General features: G+C 48.3%; 1 protein-coding gene across 2 annotated transcripts in view; it reads right to left on the bottom strand.

Moving 5' to 3' along the window:
• Positions 1-2248: 2248 nt before the first annotated feature.
• ITGB5 (integrin subunit beta 5) overlaps positions 2249-16588 on the bottom strand; it is a 154970-nt gene continuing 140630 nt past the window's right edge. For both annotated transcript variants that reach the window (XM_019652235.1, XM_019652246.1), the window contains 5 exons: positions 14724-14946; positions 10377-10480; positions 5218-5337; positions 3677-3843; positions 2249-3016 (listed from right to left, as the gene is read on the bottom strand). In XM_019652235.1, the coding sequence (XP_019507780.1) occupies positions 2921-3016; positions 3677-3843; positions 5218-5337; positions 10377-10480; positions 14724-14946 (710 nt within the window). In that variant the 3' untranslated portion in view covers positions 2249-2920. The remainder of the gene's footprint in view (positions 3017-3676; positions 3844-5217; positions 5338-10376; positions 10481-14723; positions 14947-16588) is intronic.

The raw sequence follows: 16588 nt of genomic DNA, 5'->3' as shown, positions 1-16588 counted from the left end.
CAAATAGTAAACTTGGTTAACTGTTTGTCCAGTTGGTACAAATTCATAATGAATAACCCTCTGATATCAAAAAAGGTTAGCAACATCGTTGCAACAAATTCGTGAACTTAATTGTCAGACCTCATATAGTCAATAATATTGTAGTAACACTATATGGTGTCAGGTGAGTACTAGACTTATTGGGGTGATCACTTCATGAGTTATATAAGTGTGTAATCACTATGTTGTACATCTGAAACAAATATAGTATTGTATGTCAACTCTAATTGAAACTGAAAAATTATTTTTTAAAAAGCAACACCATAATCCCAATTTGGTTCAAATTACATATATATATATATATATATATATGCGTAGAAAAATGACTGAGAAGTCATACACAAAAAGGTCAAGAGTAGTTACCTCTGCGTGGTATGATTATAAAAGATTTTTACTTTCTTTATAATCTCTTTATTTTCTATGTACTACTTTTGCAATAAAAAAGTAAGTTGTTTAGAATCAATAAAAACAATAAGTATCATATGAAAACCTGTATTATAACAACATAGATTGGTTACAAAGGTAAATAGTGTCCCTTTCTTCTTTCCAACAAGTGCAGCACTGATCATCTTTCCAAACAGACACCAGAAAAAATTTTCCAGAGACTGCCACGCACTCCTTGCAGAGCCACTGTGGCCACACAAAGGCAGTACCACTGCATTGGAAGGCTCACTTCCATCTGTGCCTCCGCAGCCCAGTACGGATTGAAAGGGCAGTGTCAACTCCCAGTTTGAGAGAGCTTTCCAGCCCCTTATTTATGTTAATTGGTGGCACAGGGGAAAGAAGGGTATGGCCAAACCGCCTAAGAAATGAGGGAATCACTTACAGTATTGGGCAGAATCTCAGAAGTCAGCTCTCCAAACAGCTTGTCCCAAGAGCTTCCAGCAGGGGGCAGCAGAGCACTGTGAGTGGCTGGTTCCATCAACAGCCCTTCTGTGTCACAGGTGAAATACGCCTAACTCCCACCGCAGGTGGAAACCATGAGCAAATCATCCTTTGCTGTCTGTGGCTCAAGGATGCTGTGCCCTTACAGAGCTCTCCAAAAATGAGAATTCAAACAAGTTAATGATTTGTCTCCAGGAAATCCACAATTAAATGGAAGAGAAATCCAAACTTTCTTCCAATATCCAATTTCTCTCATTTTAGAAAGTCTCAAAGCCACCATTTACCTATTTTATATTTTTATTTACATTTAGCTTTATTCCAAAAAGGATTTAGGGCCAGTTTACCAAGTCTCAGGTCTCTGCTTCATCCTAATTACACAGGACAAAGGAAACTCGGAATTTATTCACATTTGCTCCAGGTACCACAGGCCCTGTTCACTTCATGTTTGGGGAACAGGCTGAAAACAGATGAATTTGGAATGAAAGCCTGAGAGCCTTGAAGTGATGCCAATAGCAAAAAATGATCAGCGAAAGAGATTTTACAAAAACGAGCTGGGAGTAGGAAGCCGGCACTCTGGTTGTAAGACCTGGGCCTTAGCATGGTTTGTCATGAGTTAGCCTCTGACCCCTGGGCAAGCCACTTTCCCTCTCTGGCTATCGGTTTCCTCTTCTATAAATAGGAGTTACGATCAGACAACGTGTGGGGTTCCTTTCGTCTCAGATATGGGAACCTAAGAGGACTTCAGGGCTCTACAGGAAAAAATAAACAGCTGACATGGGTTTTGTGCTTTGGGCCTGGTCGGGACATAGGAGTCTGGCTGGGGAAGGCATTGGAAGGGAACTGTTCTTGATAATAATGTGTAAGAAGTGATTTTGTATGGAAACCACATCTTGAACCTTCTTCATCTGCGCCATCTATTTCCGGCCTCAGCACCTGGGGAAGGGGAGGGTGGTTTTCACACTTTCTAACCTAAACTCTTTGTTTGTTTTAAGGAGGGCGCAGCTCACAGTGGCCCATGTGGGGATCGAATGGGCAACCTTGGTGTCATCAGCACCACACTCTAACCAACTGAGCTAACTGGCCACCCCCCAACCTCAACTCTTTAAGCAAAAGCAGGGAGGGTCCAAAGGCACCTGGTGCTCAGCCTTCCCTAGAGCCACTCGGGCTGCCTCTCAGCACCCCGTGAGGCCCTGTTTGAAGAGCCCTGGTCTCGAGTATTGGACTGGCTTGTTGCATCCCTGTAGGAAGTGCACAGACATTTCAATCCCCACTGCAGCGCCGTTCAAGACCACTTGAGAAAGGAACACACACGTCGTAGAGAGTGTCAGGCAAAGACAAAATATTTTGGTTTTAATCTTTACTTTCAATCCCAAACAATCTCTTTCCTTTTCATTACAAAAGCACTAAACAAACATGGACCGGAGAGGAAAATGGACATTTGCAAACTCTGTGCCTTGAACAAGCATCTCAGTAATCCCATCACCAACACCCGTGTGCAAGGCACAGACATCAGGCAGACAATTATCAGGGATCAGAACTATACCTTAAATGCATGGTCTTTTTATTTCATATAAAAATGATCAACACTAAAAAGCCAGACCGTGCATCCATTTTACACGCTCTGACAGTCCCAAGAGCCTTCTCCTCTGGCCAGGGTGGAGGCCTCGCCCTCCTGGAAGACAGGCAGCCCAGCATCTCAGCAGTTCATTGACAGGACAAGCTGGATGTGGTGGGGAAAGCCGAGAGCACCAAGGTCCTCTGGCCTTTTGGCCTTTCCCAGGCTTGGAGGGGTGGCCACCTAGCATGGCTCTGGCGCCGTAGCCAGGTGACATGGCCGGGCGCCTTCCGGCGCAGGTGATGGGCTCCTTGCCCAGGCTCACCGGAAGGCCTCTGAGCTTGTCGATCTAGGGAGCCGTGATTGAGTGGAGCAGCTGTCCAAAGCGTGTCAGTCTCTGACTTTATCATTCACCCCCTCCAGCCCTCTGAAAAGGAGCTGTCAGTCCACTGTGCCATTGTAGGATTTGTTGAACTTGTTGAAGGTGAAATCCACGGTGTGTGTGGAGATCGGCTTTCTGTACAGCGGGTTTGAAGCCTAGAGAACATGCAAGGCAGGAGGACGTGTGTTAGTTCATTCATTGGAACACACACTCAGGGTTAGAGGCCCTTCCTTGGTCAGTCACCCAGGAAGGCTGCAGGCTGAACAGACAGGTGGGGCGACAGCCTTGTACTCTGGGACTGGCCACCACTAACTCGCCTTGCCCTGGGAAAATCCCTCCCCTCCTCTGAGCTTTCGCTCTCCATCTCTAAAATGAGGGCTGGGAGATGGTTTCTGGCATTCCTTCAAACTTTAACAGTAACTAACTGGGAGTTCAGTAACTAACTGTGCCAAGTCCTTTGGGAGCATGCAGTTTGCATGGGGAGACAAGATATACACATATGGATACTATAATAGATGATGAGAACCTGTGGGCCTCCCCTAGGCCTGTTGCCTCTCTAAGACTGTCCAGACTTCCCGCTGAGGCAGTGCCGAGCACCTCTGCCCATGAGTCTCCCGACCAGGGTCTGGTGCGGGACCCTCTGTGCTCCTGGGCCATGCACATCTCACCATCCAGAACTGGGCACGCACTTCCTTTCAGGTTTTGTTTCTTTGTTTTGAATGCCAAAGATGTTAGCGGGTCTTTATCACACGCTTGAACTCAACCAGACCTCTAAACTTGACATTTTTTCTACTTCCAACTTCCCACTGCCTTACCATTTCGTAGCGGGCCCTGGATCGCTCACTCTGGAACTTTGCAAACTCTCTCCGGTCGTGGATGGTGACAAGCAGCTTCCAGATGGCCAGGAGCGCAAATCCAATCAGGAGGATACTGCCGACCACGACCAGGAGGATGGTCATGGCATTGGGGGCAGTTCCACACTCTGGAGGGGACCAGGAGGCACGATGAGCAAAGTCACCAGCATCAGTGCACCCCACCCACCCCTGCCTTCAGGCGTATCTGAAATGAAAGGTACATCTCTCTCCCAGAGGTCCTCCCTCTATTCTCTTTCAGATCCTCACACTACTTTTGAAGACCTGAGTGGGCAGGCACATAAATGAAAGATTCAAAGAGGGATTTTGATTGTTCCAAGGCCACACAGCAAGTCTATGGCACAGTCTAGGCGAGAACCTTGTAGACCGCTCCCCTTCCACCCACACGCCGCCATCTCCCCAGCTTGAAGCGCCCGCGCCCCAGCCTGGCCCTGTCTCCAGTGCAGGACGCTGGACCATGCCTCAGCTGCCATGTTCATGGTTTCAGGAACAGGCTGGGCAGGCAGGAGGTTTCATCAAGCTGCTTCCACAAGGGCTGGGCTGGGGGCCAGCCAACATTTGTAAGCCCTTAGTGTGGAGGCCTTTGGAGCAAATGTGCTTATTTTCAAAGAACCGCAAAGACAGCACTTGGAAACAAAGCTTCATTCTTACAGGCATGCATCCTGGGCTGGTACCACACTTCCCTGCCTCTCTGCCCAGGGAAGGCACGTTATGTGGTCTGGCCCCATTTGGAAAAAGTTTGCAATGCTGTGAATTGAAGAAAGCACATCTTTTCCTGCTACCCCTGTGCCCCTCCGGAAAAGAATAAAAGGGGTCACACTAAAAACCCTAATTACTCCAAGGCAAAAGGCCATGGGTCCTTGGGCACAAAGCACGAGGCAGAATTATCTGTTTTGGAATTAAAGCTGGACCGCCTCACTGGCCCAGGGAGCCCAGCACGGCACGGCAGCACGCAGGAATGTTTAACCAGTGCTCCATCTGCCATTCTTGGACTCCACACTGGGACGTGCAGGGGCCTGGCCAGGGCTGTGTGTGTACCCAGATGCTCCCTAACACAGGCGCTGGCCCGCCCCGCCTGGGCCGTCCAGAGTTGCCCTGCGCACTCCCTGCAGAGCCCAGCAGCTCCCCACCATTAGCCTTGAGCTCTGCATGTGAAGTGAGTCCGTGCTTCCTTTCACCCCTGTGCTTTCTCTCTTGAGATGAGACACTCCCCCAGGGCAGGGCCCTGTCCTCCTCTAATGCCCATGACCCACCCCAAAGCTCTGCCCCAGCAATGGGCCCTCAGATGTACAGCCATCTTTCTTCTAAACTCTAGGAGTTAGGTGGGGGGGTGGCCTAAGAATCTGATCTTTATAAGGAATTGTAACCCTCTTCTCCCTGGAGTTTGGCAAGGGTGATGAAGAAAGAATGGGTGACGTGCCTATAGTAGAATGATATCAGGCACCGAGCCCCCTGGGGGTGCAGACGAGCCGGCCTTCACCCACCTGGCTCCCTGAGGACCGTCAGGTTGGACTTCCCACTGGGCAGGTCTGTGTAGGTGAACAACATGACACAATCCTTGGCAGTTTTGTAGAAACAAAGTACAGCCTCCTGGTCATCTTTCCCTGGAAGAAAACCATGCAGAAATATCCTAAGTTTGTCTCTGAGCAACCCAGAGCCACTGACGGATGGGGCAAGGAGCCAAACACCTCACAGAAGAAAGGGGGTGCAGAGAGGCTTAAAGAGGGGGCTGGGCCTTTAAAAATGAATTCAGGTTTCTCACATCGAGAACACAGGCCTAGGTGCTGAGTTTAGTTTGCTTTGGGGACTTGAATCCCCTTAGATGGAGGGATCCCTATGGAAAGTAAGAAAGGATCTTTAAACCCCTGAAGTGTTTACTGGGGGTGATGTGAAATAAAAAAAGGAATTGCTTGGGGGCAGAATTGGTCATGGAATTGGCCCTGGAAATTAAAGGGATAAAGAAAAGAAAGCCATCCTGATGCTCTTTAAGGCCTGAATGGGAGCTCACACCTGAGCCCATTTGGTTGAGAGCTGGCTGCAGAGGCCAAGCGTCAGATGCTCTTTCTTAAGATGTAAAACCAAAAAGACCACAAGATGATGAGGACATTTAGATCAAAGATTGGTACCCACAGTGGTGCCGGCACCCGGAGATAAAGTGAGCCAGTGCTGGAGGACGGGGCTGAGCCCGGACACTGATTGGTCTGCTCCCCTGTAGTAAGAGCCCCCTTCCTCAAGCTGCCTCAACTCGTCCCTGTCCCCCCAGTTGTCCCCTCAGCTGTTACCCGATGTGAGCTGTCAGAACCCCCAGTCCAGGCATTATCTGCATTCTAAGGCTTCCTTGGGAAAGTCTTAGATTGGTTTCTAGGAGGGAAAGGAAGTAGGGAAGAGTGTGAAGTAAGTTACATGAGTGGGTAGGAAAGGCCAGTGGGTCCTGAATGACAACGCAGGTGAATGTTACGCTGTGAAATGCTTTTCAGCTCTGGCCTTTGAAACCCTGTTGCTCAAAGGAGTTTTAACCTGGAACCAGATGTATTAGTGTGGTTTTCAAACATGAAGGCCTGGAACTTTTCTTTCAGCGTGGTCTGGGGGGGCGGGGGGGGGAGAGAGAGACTGAGAGACACCCAAAGAGAAACCCAGAGAGAAAGCCAGAAAGCCAGAGAGAAGGAAGGAAAAGGGTAAATTGTGAATTTGAACAGAAACCTTCTCTGTGAAGCAACCAATTCATCTCCCAGGGACAGGCTTAGAGGCAGCTGTGCGTGAACAACTGCAATTGCTCCAAGTGGGCCACAGGAAAGCATTGTCTTCTCTTTTCTGACTGAGTGTGCCTAGTTAAGGGGCAACTGCCCCAGGCCTGCAGGCGAAACTTGCTGTCCTGCCTTAAGGAGCAGATAAAAGCAAGGGTAGAGAAAGGGGCATGCGAGGGACTTGGTAAGCTACCAGCTGGCTCCCCTAGATCCAGCACAAGCCCTGGCGCACAGCAGGTGCTCACTGGATATATGTTGGCTGCGTACATGACTCGACATACTCAGAGGCTATAATTTGGCCAGAATAGTCAGTCAAGATCAGGGAGGCAGGAAGAAGGAAGTCTATAAAGAAGGCAGGGCCAAGACAGACGGGTGGCTGGGCTAGAAGTCTGCAGCAGCTGAGGTCAAGATAGTAGCCAGCAAGGGAGCCTGAGATGCTGAGTCCCTTTCAAGGTACACAGTCTTTACCCCCTACTATTTAACCATTTTAAAGTGTATAATTAAGTCGTTTTCATATATTCACAGTGTGGTGTAATCATTCCCACTACCTAATTCCAGAACATTGCTATCATTCCAAAAAGAAAGCCCATATATGTTAATAGGTAGTAGTCTCAATTCCCTTCTCTCCCCAGCCCCTGGCAATTACTAATCTACTCTCTATCTCTATGCTTTTGTCTATTTTGAATATTTCATATAAATGGAATCATATAACTAAGTGGTCTGACCTGAACTCATCCTAGAAAAATTGCAAATACCTCATTGCTGAATATCACTATGGTCACTTTCGAAGTACTCCCCTTGGGAAGCTATGCACTGATGCTAGCACCTAGTCCACCCTTCAAAGCAATTTTGGAACTCTTTTTCTGGAATAGCCATCAGAGCTGTTGTTGTATTACCATTGATGTCCTGAGCATCATCAAAATGTCTTCCTTTCAATATTTCCTTCATCTTCAAGTAAAGAAAGAAGTCACTGGGGGCCAGAGCAGGTGAGTAGGGAGGGTGTTCCAATACAGTTATTTGTTTACTGGCTAAAACTCCTTCACAGACAGTGCCATGTGAGCTGGTGCATTGTCATGATGCAAGAGCCATGAACTGTTGCTGAAAAGTTCAGGTTGTTTTCATCTGACTTTTTCTTGTTTTTAAATTTTATTGGGGAACAGCCATGGTCATTGGTTACACATTGCTTTCATGCTGTAATGGCATAGTTGACTCTTCTAAGGAGGGCGCAGCTCACAGTGGCCCATGCGGGGATTGAACCAGCAACCTTGGTGTTATCAGCACCATGCGCTAACCAACTGAGCTAACCAGTCACCCCCAATTTGTCTAACTTTTTCATGCAGCCTTTTCAGCACTTCCAAATAGTAAATTTGGTAACTGTTTGTCCAGTTGGTACAAATTCATAATGAATAATCCCTCTGATATCAAAAAAGTTTAGCAGCATCGTTTTGACTCTTGATTTGGACTGACGGAACGTTTTTGGTCATGGAGAATTGGCTGACTTCCATTGTACAATTTGACATTTGTCTCACGGTCCTATTGGTACACCCATGTTTCATCACCAGTGATAATATGGCCCAAAACATCATCTTGTGTCTCCAAAAGGTCTTGGCAAACTTCGATTCTCCTTTGCTTTTGTTCATCAGTGAGCTCCTTCGGGACCATGTTTGCACACACCTTTCTCATGCCAAGATTTTCAGTTAAGGTTTTCCTAACTGTTTATCTATCGATGTTTATTTGGTCTGCTATGCTTCTCACAGTCAGCTGATGATTTTGATGCACAATTCGATGAATTTTGCAACGTTTTCGTCAGTTCTGCTCGTTACTGGCTGCCCTGACCTCTCTTCATCAGTGACACGTTCTCTCCCCTCAGAAAAACATTTAATCCATTTGTACACTGCCATTTTCTTCATGGCATTATCCCCATAAACTTGGACTAACATGTCTCTGATTTCACTTCCACTCTTGCCAAGTTTAAGCAAGAAATTTAATGTTTGTTCATTGCTCTAATTCAAGATCAGACAGTCTCGCGATGGCACACAAAAACACGCAAGAACAATAATGAACGCTACTCAGTAAGACACCTCCACATGTCGACACGAACACAGCTGTGAGACACTGATATACCAAAGTTATGGAACTGAGCTGTTTGTACAGTGCTGACAATGTAAGCGCACGGTGGCAAGTTCGCGAACATAATTCTCAGGCCTCGTATGTCCTTTTCTGTCTGGCTTATTTCACTGAACATATTTTCAAGGTTCATCCCTGTATCAAAACTTCATTCCTTTTTATGGTTGAATAATGTTCCATTGTATAGACGATATTTTTTCATTCATCAGTTCATGTACATTTGGGTTGTTTCCAATTTTTGAGTAATGCTGCTATGAACACTCATGTACAGTGAAACCTTGGATGGCGAGTAACTTGGTTTGCGAGTGTTCCTCAAGACGCGCAAACATTTCTAATACATTTTAACGTGGTAAATGAGCGATTTCTTGCAATACGAGTTGTTTGTTTCCAGAACAAGTTATGCTCGCAAACCAAGGTATTACTATACAAGTATTTGTGTTAACCTATATTTTCAATTCTCTTGTGTATACACCTGCAAGTGGAATTGCTGGATTGTATGTGATTCGATGTTTAATTTGGGGGGAACTGCCAAACTCTTTCCAAAGTGGTGGTACCATTTTACATTCTCAACAGTAGTGTGTGACGGTTCCAGCACAGGGTCACTTTGACTTGATATAAATAGAGTATTCCAGAACAGTTCCAAACCCAGTTACATGCTCATAGATAAGTGATTTTCATCTCTTACCCTTAGAAACTCCTCAGCTTGGACAGCAATGGCTGTACTGGGAGGATACGGGTGCCGCCCAGAGATGGTGAAAAGCAAACATCTTTGTGCCTCTCTCGGAGCCTCCTATGGGCTCACCATCAGAAATGGACTTGTAGCCATTTGTCCAGAGGTAAAAGAAAGCGATGGAGGGGATAGTGTCAAACTGGAGTGGTTAGAGTAAGAAGAGCCCTACAATGTAAGCGGTTGGACAACATAGCAGAACAAGGAGTGGGTAAGATCTGCAGAAACGGGTGACCTGCTGGTGGGAGAAGCCTTCAATCCCAGGTTCAATCTGGATTGAATGAGAGCCCTTCCCCTCTGATGCCTGCGGCATCGTGATAGCCGTGCTGGGATCTGACCAAATAGCACAGAGACTGGCTAGTTGTTCACCAAACATGGCTCCCTGGGCACACAGCTTGACTACATTTCCCAGCCAGCCTTGCAGTTAAATGTGGCTAGATGACTGATTTCTGGCCAATGAAATGTGGATGGCAGTTATGTCCACCACTTCCAGGCTAGGCTCACATAAACCTCCCATGTGCTCCTTCATTCTGTCTTTCTCCATTTGCTGACTAAATGGAGAGGATTCTGAGGCCCTTGAGGAGGGAGGAACCTCGACAATAGAGGGTGCCTGGATGACCCCATGGAAGGTCTGGTCCACCAGGAGAATCTTCACGGGACTTTTAGTGAGTGATAAACTGACTTATATTTTGTGAAGTCATTGAGGTTGAGGTTTGTTGGTTATAGCAGCTAAAATTACTTATTCTAATTAATACACTAACTTCTCAGGAGAAGACTGGGTTCTGGTGATGGGACAGAAACTTATGAACAAGGAGGTCTTATACCTTGGAGAGTCTGGAACTTATGCCTTAGCACAGGTTCCCCAAGTCCTCTTGGGGAGCCAGCAATCATGCCAAGATCGCTGAGGCTATGCCCCCTAATTCAAGGCTAAAACCACCCTCCTCCCTGCCAAGCAGCCTTAAAGATCACCCCACAGAGGAGAAAGTCTCTACATGTCTGCTAAGATCCAAAAGGGTACAGCTGCACAGGGCTCGGGCACACTCACCGATGTTGTCCACCCACGTGATCACCTCATCCTTGCACAGGTTTTGGCAGGTCTGGTTGTCAGCTGGACTCCCTGAGTGAAGCAGTAAGCACTCGACACAGTCTCTTTGGAAAAGAGGCAATAAATGTGCATGTTAAATGCTGTGTAGTAGCTCCACACACATAATGAAAGAGCTCCCAGCAAAGCAGATCTCAGCCCTCCTGCAGGCCCCGCAGGCTTTAACTTCCGCTTGTCTTCAGATGTTTGGCTTCAGGGAATGTTGCTGCTCTGCCCTTCTTGTGGCTGCGGGGAAGCCCCAGGGTTCTCAGAGAAACATATGTGAGTTTAGAGGCATGTCTCGTCTACAAGTCAAATTGCAGGTTGGAGACCTTTCAAATTCTGATAGATGGAGTCAAATCCATCTGCACCATTGGTGCGCCGAACACCTGACTGAGGAGTCTGCTCCAGGCAAGAAGGTTCTGAGTAATAAGAAACTGTCACCTCAGCCTCACAGAGAGGTCCTCACACCCCATGGCCGGTGCTTGATGCCCCCATATTGTCCCAATTCCCAAGATACCCCCCGGTCATCACCAGGGCAGGGCTCTCAACCTTCCCGCATATTATACTCTCCAGGAGGGGACTTTCAAGAAAAATACCACTGCCTGGGCCGACCACCCCACAGAATCACATCTCTTGGCTGGAGCCTGGGCTCCTGGGATTCTGCTTAACAGTGAGGGCTGAAAACCACTGACCTGGGGACTCTTAGGCCCTCGCCCCCTTCTCTCTCTCTGAGGGAGCCCACCTGGCAGGTTCCCCAAGGGCCCTGCTGTCTGCTCACCTGTTAGTCGGGCTACACTAGACTCTGGCAGAGGCGACAGGGTCACAGTCCCCTCCCAGGGAACTCACATTTCAACAGGGGCCTTCCAGAGAAGATGGGTTAGGGGCCAGAAGGAAACACTTGGAGCCCCTTCCTCCCATCTCAGGCCGACAGCTTAAATCAGATATGGTGTGAAATGCTTAATTAAAATGCTCAATTAATGACTAGTATTTATATTTTTCATAGTCAAAACCAATTCCAGAAATCCTCCACTCATCTTCAGTTACAACAGGGAGAATAAAACTCCCGAGGACACAGGGCCAGAGAAGCTAAGTTTTGCATACGGGTCTGTGAAGCGTGTTGTGGAGGAGAAAGAGCCCTGACTGCTCTGGGGGGCTGTGCGATGGGGGAGCATAAACGGAACGGTGACAACTCAACCCCAGGGAGGAGTGGGTTGGGGCAAAACAACCAGCGGACGGTGAACTTTCAGGGACTTAGTGAGGCAAGGAAGGTGAGAGCCCCCCAAACAGGGGCTTCCTCAGGAAACTGGGTTAGGACTCAAGAGCCAAGTGTGCTGGGAGGGCCACTGGCTCCCTGCAGCTGCTCCCTGGCACTAGAGTGCAGGGGGTGACCTCACAGAGCTTCAGCCACATGGGGGACAGCTGCCTTGCTTTCCCCACAGGCCTCTGGGGACCGAAGGGGCTGGTAAGCTCTCTAGCAAAATATAGAGGGACATACAAACACAATGCATCGTCTATTATCATCATCCTTTAATCCCTTGAGATTAAAAGGCCGGTTACTCCATTTCCAGTGTAGAAACTGTGGACTAGAACCTCAGAGCTGGAAGGGGGCTCGGCGTGGGCTTCAACAAGTCCCCTTATTTTACAGGGGGGCGGGGAAATGAGGACAAAGAAAAGTCCAGGGCAGCTGGATCCAACACCCAGGTGCCCCACCTCTCAGACAACCCCCTCCCCAAATCCTTACTTCATGTTCTGAACATTAAGGAGGAATGGGCAAGTGAGTAGATCATGAAGAGAAAGTAGATATGATTTTAAGAGGGTTCTCATATGCTTAAGAATTCAACTATCCCAGAATTGGCCACAAAAATCCTACTCTCCTGGGAATGACTTCATGGAAACATTCTAGAGTTACAAGCAAGTTAGTGATGTTTGCATTGCCCCTGAGGCCACAGATCCAGAGGGCAGGCAATGAGACTTGGCTGCGGTCCAGGGAGCTATGGCTCCAGCTCTGGTCATTCAGGCTGACCCAGCCGCACACCCCTCCAGCCTCCTGGATTAACTCATCGCAGCGAAGGGTGGCTGCTTCCGGTCTCAGCTAGGATTCGCTGTGCCCTCCCTCTGCATTCCCTGCAATCGTTAAACCACAGGGCCGCTTCTAGAAAGCATTCCCTAATTAACCACGTATCAGTCTAACTTGTGCGATTCACGTACTGGGTTGCAACTTGTGATATACTGTAGTCGTTATTAAAATAGGTCTGGTCTTTTAAACAAACAAGTTGCTGACAGAGACTGTGCACAGAGCCTGTTAATTGAAATCAGCTGGGGCTGAGTGTGAACTCACCCAAGGTGAAGGGTATGTGTGGTTAGTTCTAGAAAATAATAGAGATCGGCTGCTCTGAAACCCCAGGGAAAAAAAGGAAGGACACAAGGCATTCAAAATCCGGTGGCTCTCAGCAAAAAAGCAAGTAGAAAAACAGCCTGATAGAAGTCACTGTCAAAGGGACTCTGTTGGTTTTTTTTTTTTTTAAAGTTGCAACTAGGCCGTGAACGAGACAGAGGGTCAGTATGGCCCAGAGACAAGTCAGAAGGCATAGTGAGCCTCCCTTCTGACAGACATCTCTTGCCTCTCTTGGCTCCTTGGGTATTGCTTAATGGATAATAAATTATCATGTCTATGTCTTCTAGGAAGTGAAAGCTTTCAACATTTAAAGCTAAGGTTGTTTTCCCATGGGACCTTTAAACCAACCTAAGCTAATCATGCATTGCCTTGCTGCCCCAGAGGAAGAAATGGACTTTTATTTACTTTTATTAATTCCACGTGTGTTGTCCTAGCTCCCCCAGCCCCACCCCTGCATTAACTTCATGCGCATCAAAGACTGGGAGCATATACTCAAAAGGGTGCTGCTGGTGTGGTTGCGGGGAGGGCACTTCCCTCCAGCATAAAATGTGCAAAATGGCTACGGTTCCATGCTCAGATGGCCACAGCTATGTGGGCTCCTGATCCAGGATCCTAACCTCGTCCCCTGGGATGTTTCTCTGAATTTCTGTTGTTTCTCCACCCTTAGCAGGTCTAAAGTGGATCTGTTTTCCTTCTCCCTTACTCTCCCCGGCTCCCTTCCAATGACACAGGATAAAATCTGGCCCTGTCTATCTTGGTCTCTCGACCTGCCGCCAGCTTTCAATTACCCACGCCTGGATTATCTGTGGCAAACGGCCAATCAGGGGTCCTGCCACCCACAATGTTTCTGCGCACGGACTGACCAGCAGCCATGGCAGGCACAGGGAACATGAACTCATTTTATTATCAGCCCGAGCCAGACGCTTGGAGGGGAAATCTGCCAAAAGAAAATTGCACAGTTGCATTCCCCAACCAAAGAGCAACGCCATCTGTATTATTATTTGTTTCTGGTCATCCGTGCCCCCTCTTCCATCCCCGCAGGCACCTTAGCACGGATAATGATGACACAGCTGTTTCTCTAGCAAAATGCAAGAGAAACTGTCACTCCTGCCTTCCCGATTGCATAACTCCTTGTTTTATTAAAAAAAAATTCCCTCTCATTGGGACTCTGGCAGGATGTGAAGGGCAGAGCCGTGGGGAGGTCAACCCGGGGAACGTGACCCTGTGGCTGAGTCACTGAAGGCCTGGTGCCCAGGTCTAGACAATCTGTACATTCATCAGCAGCACAGAGCCAGCGTTCCATTATCTGTATAAATGGAGCAGAAAATTCAACATCCCCGGCCGTTTGTTTCTGGCATGCCTTATCTAGGTCAGGTGCCCTCCTATTCAATTTACCTTCTGATTATGTTTTCTTTAAAAGGGCATGTCCCGTATGGGTGTCCTATGAAACACTGTTTGGGAGATATTAACGTGGGGGAGGGGTATGATCAAATGCACTTGAAAGAAAGAGATGCACTGAATTCCCTTTTGAACTATTTAATAGCACACTAAAGGCTCTGAGAAGATGTTACTTTGGCTACCAAAACCAGTTTAATTTCATTGAACTCAGTAGCCTGGTCATTTCTGAACTTGTTTAGCAATAGAATAGCAGTCTTGTATTTTTTTTCTGTTTTGTTTTTATTTTCTTACAAAATCCCCATGGGGCCAGAGTCTCAAAGATGCTATTTTAGTTAACTTTAGTAAGAGTTTCACTCCCCAGCAAGGCTGGGAGGGTGGGGATGGGGAGTGACAGGCTGGCCGGCCCTGATGGCTGACTGACTGGCTAGAAGAAGGCTTGGTCTGGGGTGTGAAGCTGAAGTGAGTGGGAAGATAAGGATGTGAGGCATTCAAAACATGCGGGTGGGGGCCATTACCTTTTGGTGCTGCACGCATCTGGGCAGGTTGGGCACTTCTCACATGTCTCCCCAAAGGCTCCTGGCTCTGTGCATTGGCACTGCCCACAGACGCAGTGCCCACGGTCACTGCAGATCTGGCCATCTTTGCCCCGGCAGGTGCTGATGTCTGTTGAGCAGTTACAGTTGTCCCCGATGTAACCAGCATGGCACTTGCATTCTCCACAGTGACACTCGCCGTGGCCTAAAAGGACACACATAGCACATCCGCGCCTGCATGCACGAACACATAACCACCACCCAGCGCCTGCCATGTGCCAGGCACTGGGGATGCAACAGAATGAGACACTGTGCCCTCAGAGTCTGTTTGGGCACACAGAGAGGGCCTCGTGCTGACAGGGAGTGACAGCGGGGGTCCTGGGCAGCTTGTGTGGCCTGGCTGGGTCTGGGGCAGTGCTCCAAGTTGGTGCAGAGCTTGGTCAAGTCACGCCACAGGACCAGGACCCCAAAGAGCTTCTCCCTGCGTCAGTTGCTGTGTGACTGACTAATGACCCCCAAAAATGTCCTCATCCTAATCCCCAGAACCGGGGACCATTACCTCTTATGGTAAAAGAGACTTTGCAGAAGTGACTCAGTGAAGGATTCTGAGATGGGGAGAGTCTCCTGGATTATCGAGGGGGCCCTAAATGCCATCACAAGGGCCCATAGAAGGGGAAGGCGAAGGGAGATGGGACAACAGAGGCAACATGCTACACTGCTGCCTTTGAAGACGCAGGAGGAATGCCGCTCTAGAAGATGGAAGGAGCAAGGAAAGGATCGTCCCCTAGACGCCCTGGAGGGAGTGCCAACACCTTGTCTTTAGCCCAGTGAAAATGACTTCAGACTCTGACCTGTAAGAAAAACACTGTTGTTTTAAGTCACTGAATTTGTGGGAAGTTGTTACAGCCACAATAGGACACCAGCACAGTTGCCATCTCTCGGTCTTAGGGAGCTGCTGAATTCTTGCTCTGCACTAGAACTTGCAACCCAGAGTGGGGCGACAGAGGAGCAGGTTGCCGGGAGCAGTGGTGGCGGCTAACACTGAGCAGTGCTTACCACTGTGTATTATAACAGTGTCAGGCTTCACAGCATAAAACCGATTAATTCTTCAAGTCATCTGTACGGTAGGGATTATGATCACCCTCATTTCACAAGTGATGAAACTGAGACATAGGAAGATGGAGAGGCTTGTTGAAGGTCACACAGCCAGCGGCCGTGGAGCCAGAATGCAAACCAGGGAGCCTGGCTCAAGAGTCCATGGTTTGAACTCCAGGATCCGCTGCCTCTCAGGAGAAAAGAGGATGGAACATGCCTGAACCAAGATGAGGATCAGCTCAGGGTCACCCTGCTCCCCGTTGCAGAAAGGACCCCTTTCACAACCTGCAGTGGGGAGGGGCTGGGCACCCCTTCAAGGTTCTTCAGGTGTCAAGGGCAGGGAAGTGCTCGGCTCAGAGGACTAAGTGTGTGTGTGTGTGCACCAGGCACGTGTGTGGGGGTGGGTGCCTGTGCGTGCACATGATGGGCAGTGGAAAGGATGGAAAATGCCCTCTTCCAATGGGGCCGAGGGCCTGACAGTGAATTCTCAATTCTCTACCCTAACAGAGGCAGAAAGCAGTGCTATAAATAGCACTTAATTTTTAAAAATCCTCCTAATACGATTATCGCAGCATATGTTCCTTCCTGATGCCATTTTGCTAAGGCTGATATTAATACCACCAAGAATTTGCATTCACTGAGCACCCACTTACACACTAGCAGGAGACTGGAGAGGCGGGGTGGGCACCTGGTGGTTCACTCCCACACCTGAGTCAGTTATCCTGGTAGTTAAAATTAAATCCCAGCACCTT

The sequence above is a fragment of the Hipposideros armiger genome, unplaced genomic scaffold, assembly GCF_001890085.2.
Source record: "Hipposideros armiger isolate ML-2016 unplaced genomic scaffold, ASM189008v1 scaffold_8, whole genome shotgun sequence".
Classification (NCBI taxonomy): Eukaryota; Metazoa; Chordata; class Mammalia; order Chiroptera; family Hipposideridae; genus Hipposideros; species Hipposideros armiger.
The sequence above is the reverse complement of the archived record's forward strand: the minus strand, read 5'-3'. Positions and strand labels throughout refer to the sequence as shown.